This window comes from Gadus macrocephalus, chromosome 8 (genome assembly GCF_031168955.1).
Source record: "Gadus macrocephalus chromosome 8, ASM3116895v1".
Lineage (NCBI taxonomy): Eukaryota > Metazoa > Chordata > Actinopteri > Gadiformes > Gadidae > Gadus > Gadus macrocephalus.
Genome location: NC_082389.1, coordinates 16877695 through 16885194, shown reverse-complemented (window position 1 = coordinate 16885194; position 7500 = coordinate 16877695). Strand labels below are relative to the sequence as shown.

The 7500-nt window shown below is 47.1% G+C and overlaps 1 protein-coding gene across 1 annotated transcript in view; it reads right to left on the bottom strand.

Moving 5' to 3' along the window:
* The window catches only part of LOC132463138 (calsyntenin-2-like), a 12295-nt gene extending 6052 nt beyond the window's left edge, over positions 1–6243 (bottom strand). The window contains 4 exon segments of the mRNA XM_060059083.1: positions 3765–3913; positions 5698–5753; positions 5756–5863; positions 6234–6243. Coding sequence (XP_059915066.1) covers positions 3765–3913; positions 5698–5753; positions 5756–5863; positions 6234–6243 — 323 coding nt within the window.
* Between the last annotated feature and the right edge of the window lie 1257 nt (positions 6244–7500).

Genomic DNA, 7500 nt, shown 5'->3' with positions numbered 1-7500 from the left:
AGGAAAAAAATCGGAAAAACCTTTGAGCTAGTCAAAAATGTGTCCGTTTTATACCCATCAAACATCAAATATGTGTGGACAGACCTGGCGATGCCATCAGTTTAAAACCTGCTCCCCCTGCTTTCATTATCCAGACAAGTACAGAAAGAAAGAGAAACAGTACATACAAAGTCATGGAATGTGAGAGGGCAAAGTGTGAAGAGCCACAGAACGATGCAAAATCCTCGACAAGAAAATGTCTTTGCTCCAGTTGATGGAACCAACCTTAAACGTGAAAGCTTTTAGTCTTCCCTTCTGTCTGAAGGCAAAATGGCCCCCTGAGGAGCGTGCAAGGTAATTGGTCTGAGCTTTGTGCTAATGCTAATAGGGGATATGTTTAAGATTCCCAGCTTTTGAGACAAATCACTATAGACAGTTTAAATGAGAGCAATATGGGGATTGGGATTGATAAGGTCCCTGTGGGCGCAATCATTGTTTATGTGTATGTGTGTGTGTGTGTGTGTGTGTGTGTGTGTGTGTGTGTGTGTGTGTGTGTGTGTGTGTGTGTGTGTTTGTGTGTGTGTGTTTGTTTGTGTGTGTGTCTGGGGGTGACTGCAGAAATATGTGTGTTCGCATTTACATGAATGTGTGCACTGATGCAAATGGTTGTGTGGGCGTCTGGATGCATGTGTGTGAGCGCATGCGCATCTGTATGTGCATGTGAGTGCATGTGTGTGTGTGTGTTGTTGCGTGTCTGTGTGCATTTTCTTTTGTGTGTGTACGTGGGTGACTTCATGTATGTCCGTGTGTATGTGAGTGTGTGAGTGTGTGTGTATTTCCGTGTGTATGTCTCTATGTGACGGAGGTAATGTATGTGTGTGTGTGTGTGTGTGTGTGTGTGTGTGAGAGTGTGTGTGTGTGTGTGTGTGTCTGTGAGTATGCGTATGTGAGGGAGTATGTGTGTCTGTGTGTGTGTGTGCGTGTGTGTGTGTGTGTGTGTGTGTGTGAGTGTGTGAGTGTGCATATGTGAGTGGATGTGTGTGTTTGTGTGTGAGTGAGTGTGTGAGTGTGTGAGTGTGCATATGTGAGTGTGTGTGTGTATGTGCGTGTGTGTGTGTGTGTGTGTGTGTGTGTGTGTGCGTGTGTGTGTGTGTGTGTGTGTGTGTGTGTGTGTGTGTGTGTGTGTGTGTGTGTGTGTGTGTGTGTGTGTGCGTGTGTGTGTGCGTGTGTGCGTGTGTGGACCTCCACGTGTATTGACTGGGCCCTATGGGCGCCGGTCTCACAGGCCATTACCCCTAACAGCTTTATGTTAGATGGCTTGCGAGGGGGTTTGTGAAGTGCAGCGCAGTAAAACATCAGCATCCTCCACACTAACAGCCTGGCACCACCAGGCTCCTCCTCCTCCAGCACACCACACCACACCACACCACCCGACTCCACAACTTTTAAATGGCCCCATCAAAAAGAATGCAAACTCCATAATAATCCGAATGAATGGGGAGTGCGACCCCCCTGGTGCATTAGCTATGGCTCCATGCTCAGACCCCAGCCAGGGACGGGTGCAGTGAGGCTGTCAGCCTTGGGGGTTTGTCTGTGGGCCCATGGGCCAGTTCTCAATGTTTACCAAAAACATCAGTGGCCTTGTCTCCTTCCTGTGAAATAACAACTGGGCAAACAGATAAAATAACTCAAAGCAGGAGGTGTAGCGGCGGCCTTTAGAACTGGGTAACAGAGGGACATGTTAAAGGACACCTCTAGACGGGGGGGCACTCTGTGCCGCCCCCTACAGATGGGGTCACTATGTGGTGGTCCGGTCCACTGGAGCAGAGGGCAATGAGCACATTTAAACGAGGTGAAAACGGACTTCCTCCTACAAAGCCTGCAGGTCGGAGTGAATGTGTGAGGGTGTGTGATAGTGTGTGAGTGTGTGTGATAGTGTGTGAGTGTGTGTGCGTTCCTTTAGGTTTGCAGCATGTTTCATAGATTAGACACAACCCTCTCAACCATTTTATAAGGGTCATTATAAATTGTGCCACGGTAAAAAAAATAATAAAATGAAAAGCACTTAATAAATAAATGAGAACTGGCATTGGTAAATTGCATGTAGTAACCATATATACCGTATATATTTATATACGTACCTACCAAGACTACTTGTTCTGGCTGAATTGTTTTAAAGACCCAATAACGTTGTTGGTGTGCCAGACCTGTGAATATTGGTTGTGTAACAAACACACCAGACAAGAGTTAAAGAAATCCCCTCTGTGTGTGGGTCTGTGAGGCCATCCCTGGTGGAGAGCAGTTTAGCATCACTCCCGACTGGCTGAAAACCAGTCTCAAGTGCATCCCTGCTGGAGAGCGGCTTCCTTTCATTCTTCCAAATGCATATTTAGCAAGAGAATCAAATGTGATGAGCGGTAAAATAAAAAAATAATATCGTAAAGGCTCTTATTATTTTGCTCTAATTGCAATGACACACGTTATAGAGATATAGAAAATAAACGAAGGATCTTAAGATCAGCAACATTGTTGCTCTCCTCTTGAGTCTAACCACTAAAGCTCTCTACATGCATCTCGGCTCACTACACACAGGGGTTTAGATTGACCCCTTCCATCTAAAGCCAACTAAAGCCAATAGCACACAATGCAGCCCGCTTCATTGTTGGTGTGAGTGCGCTCGGTCAAAACAACTATTTATATTTTCAGCAATTATTTATCAACGCCAGCGTACCGAGCGAGCCCACCCTTATTGAAGACACAAGGAGGCCAACGCGCCGACCATACTGGAGCAGGTGTGCTGTGTGTGAGAGCCCATCCTCTCCTTATCTAGACAGCAGAGCGGCTGTCCTTCACAGCCGTACACAGGTTCAGAAAGCGTCCATTACAGCCGGGCTGTTGGCTTATCCACCGGCCTGTCCAGGCTCATGCTGCCTGCCGTCGCCCCACACCTCCACGGCTACCACAGCGCCCGAGATGGAGGGCTGATATAGTGTAGAGAACACACACTCTCATACACACACACACACACACACACACACACACACGCACACACACACACACACACACACACACACACACACACACACACACACACACACACACACACACACACACACACACACACACACACACACACACACACACACACGGGACAACACACACACACACATGCATACATAAGATGCACACTACCACTGGTCTCACCCTCCCCTCTCGTCCCCAGCCGACCTGCTCCTCCCTAGGCAGCAGGCAGTGGCCCTGAATGGAGAACAGGGAGGACCATCCCCCAGCTGTTGGCCCTGAGCTGATGGGCTACACAACGTCCAAATGTTTGTATTAAAATTCTATGGTCGATTCTCCCTTGGCTGCTGCTAGATTTCAATGACTAGCAAACAGAAGACAAGACTGGCCTCATGTTATCAAGATGATGGATCATTTCAAAGCCTGGGGAGCGCTCTGTTCTACGTGTGTACTTTTTGTATTGTGTTACGTGTGTACTCTTTGTACTGTGGCACGTGCATACTTTTTGTGCTGTACTAAGTGTGTACTCTTTGTATCGTGGTACAAGACCACTGATTGACTTTGGTTCTAATTCATTTATTGTGGGTCGCACCCGTGTACTTATGGGTACGTGTCTACTTTTCGTTCGTGTGTACGTGTTTTATGGTTGGGTGTGTGCATGCGGTGTGTGTGTGTGTGTGTGTGTGTGTGTGTGTGTGTGTGTGTGTGTGTGTGTGTGTGTGTGTGTGTGTGTGGTGTGTGTGTGTGTGTGTGTGTGTACTTACTGCACGGTGGTAGTGATGTGTACTCTCCTCAGGCCCGGGGTGGGGAACTGGCGTGAGTTGATGTAGGAGACCTTGGTCATGGCCGTGTTGATGCTGCTCACCTCCTCCCCCTCCACCACCAGCACAGACTGGGCTGGGTTAAAGTGGAACTGAACCACACACACACACACACACACACACACACACACACACACACACACACACACACACACACACACACACACACACACACACACACACACACACACACACACACACACACACAAACACACAAACACACAATGCAATAGATAGAATAGCGAATAGAGAAGAAAGAAAACAAAAAGAAGACCTATAAATCACTGCTTGGTTTCTTTAGCTCCACAGATGTCGTTTCTTTGTGGCCTGCATAGCCTTTGTTATCGTTCCTTGCTTCATTCATCTTGATATTATCTCTGAGAGAAAAAGGAAATACTTTCAAGCTAAGCGAGCATGAGAAGCTCTGTTTGACATAGATCGTAACAGGAAACAAAGCACCATGTCAGTTTATTCGAGAAGTGTTGCAGAGGATTGTGTAAGAAAAAGACACTTCACCAAGGCTCCATGGTTGGATCTTGTTAATGGAAGCTAAGGTGGGCAGGGCTCCAGTATAAAACACGTCTAGCTCACCGAGACCCTGCATAGCCAGCCCCTCCCACCCCTCCTAGGCACTATTGTATGTTGTACGTCGTGCACTTAATGTACACAGTTATTGTATGTCATACGTTCTGCCATTAATGAACGCACTTATTGTATATTGCACGCCCTGGCAATAAAAAAATAAAGAAAAAAGAATAGTACTTAGTTGTGTGGCGTCTTATCCAAGCTATCTTTGTTGTACACAGGGAATGGGTTAACGTAGAAATTGTCGGTGCTTGGTACTTCTTCTATGAACATCCTTACTGAACCAAACAGCTACATATTTTTTCTCCTTCTTCTGCCAAATCTACTTATTGTAAGTCGCTTTGGATAAAAGCATCTGCTAAAGGCTGTAAGTGTATATGTAGGTCTACAGGCACTGTGACGGTCGGTCGCCCAGCGACTTCAGTACCTAAGGTTTCAACTCTTTTGTCTCTGAACAGTGAATGACCTCATCTTTTTAAGAGAGCAATGAGGTATATTAACAGCCACCGTCGCCTAGCAACCCCTCGTAAGTTTGTAGCTTGGATGCAAGTCAACGGTGCAGCTGTTGGAGTGGTTGATGAATGTCAGCAGGAAGGTAGGGAATGTTTTTAGTGCCCTAATGACCGGCTACATTGGATTGATCATGTCAATCAAGCAGACACTTAACACATGGTAGGGGAGAGAGAGAGAGAGAGAGAGAGAGAGAGAGAGAGAGAGAGAGAGAGAGAGAGAGGAGAGAGAGAGAGAGAGGAGAGAGAGAGAGAGAGAGGCGAGAGACAGAGACAGAGAGAGAGAGAGAGAGAGAGAGAGAAGGCGAGTTAGAGAGAGAGCGAGATGGGATATCAAAATAGACTAAAGCCACGAAGGTGTGAATTGGAGTGTGCGTGTTTGTACAAAGTGTGAAACATTTGCATGCAAAAACAAAGTGCAAGGAGGTGGGATCAATAGTACATGCAAATGTATGTAACAAACCCACAACCAGCACGGAAAACTATCCGTGTCTGCCACAAACTGTCAAACAGGACCTGGTGAAATACATAATATGGAGCTGACTGTAAACCGCCAACCGAACAATGAAAGAATATATAGACTTTCTGCTAGGAGAATGACATCACATTCCTCCTTCTTTACTTGTTTCTACCCACCCAAGAACCACCTAGAACCACATTTTTAAGAACTACGTGCTGTCTCTCTGGCTTGGGCTCCGAGCAGGTGGTCATGAATGCCAGCTGAAGAGACAGCATAAGTGTCCCTTCTTCCTGGCACTGGGCCCGTGCTATCCTCTCCTCACCTTGATGTCCTTGCCCAGGCTTTCCAGGGAGTTGATGTCCAGTCCCTCCTTGCAGCCTGCAGACAGGAGATGACCTTCTGGGTCTCGATGCGTCCCGGCCGGATGGTCAGACCCGACAGGCTGCCCCGGAAGTACTGCGTGAACCGCGGGGTCGTGACCTCGCCGCCTGACGGAGGCGATGGAGGAGGCCAAAAATGAAGTTATGAGGAATGCCCTTTTATCGACTGAGATACCTGCAGGGTCCACGGCTCTGTAAAGAAGCACTGTGTAGGGGCATGAATCATTCATATTTCGCAGTCAATAAGCGGATACATGGGAGAGTTGCATGCACGACTGCACGCATAACTACTTGAATCCATACGGGGGCTGCAAGCAGTTTGTTATCTAAAGGCTGTCACCTCCATTGTCGACCTGGTATTGTGAACCGTGAAATACATTTGAACACACTTTAACAAACGCACGCCAGCCGAATGGGTAATGAGCGTATAGCGTCGGTGGGCTGTGGAGGAGGGGAGGGAGGAGGAGGAGGTCCTCACGAAGCTCCATCCGCTCCTGTGTCCGTGTGACTCTCACCTCGCACTTTCTCCTTCCTCCTCTCCTGGTGTCCGTCGCTCGGATCCCTGAGCAATTAACTGCTGACCGGGACCAGCCGGACTGCACTTGACAGCCGGAGGTGGCGGCGGTTCTTTGCAGATACTATTTACTTAGAGAGAGCCTGAGGGTGTTTTAAACCACAGCCTGACAGCATTATAAACATCGTGAAGGTCTTCGTCGTGTCGAATAATTGTTGCAAAATGTTTATTATTTGATTGGACTTAAATGCCTTCATCAAATCTAAGACATGTTGATCTAATGTTAGCCGGGTTATTGATAAACGCAGTGGATTAGTCAGGAGACTCCGCTGATGCTGTCGACGTGACGCAGTGTGAGGGATCTCTGCTCTTCATGGATCTCCTACCAGTGGGAGAGCTGACAGTCAGAGAACACCCAGTTCTCGTGCTCCTGCTCATTGTCTTCACTTTGAAGACCCCCACCCAAAGCAGCCCGGGGAAGATAAGGTGCCCTCGGTTGCTAAATTATAAATACTCTCTCTGTCCTGCTCTCTGTTTTCTCTTTCGCTCCCTGACACACACACACATGCACGTAAACAAATACTTTCACATGCACACAAAACACACACAGTATGTGCATACATGCACACAAACGATCACCGATCACACACACAGGCACCCACATGCACACCATTGTGCGTGTACAAACAAACACACATGCAACACAAATAAGACACAGAAAAAAAAAAATCTGAAAGACATTGTAAACTCATGCACACACACACACACACACACACACACACACACACACTCACACACACACACACACACACACACACACACACACACACACACACACACACACACACACACGCACACACTGACAGAAGTTATCTATGCAGCATTCGGGAGGACTCCTGCTGAGCGGAATGGCTCCTTTATTCCGTCTTTATAATTGAGTGTCTGAGGCATAAATGACACAAATCGCTCTTATTTCCCACTTTGATCTGTCCATCGCACCGATAACATTGACAAACAATAGGAACAATAAGCAGGGAACCAAGGCCATTTGTCTGTATCCTCATATCTTCAGACAGCTGAATGGATGTTCGTAGTGAAATACGATCCTACTGTTGTTCACTGTATTGCTTTCCTAATCTCCTGACACGGTGAATGCATAAATATATGATACCATCAAGACTACTGAGGAGCTGACATTGTTTACTCGTTACGCTTGGTTCTGTTTCTTGCT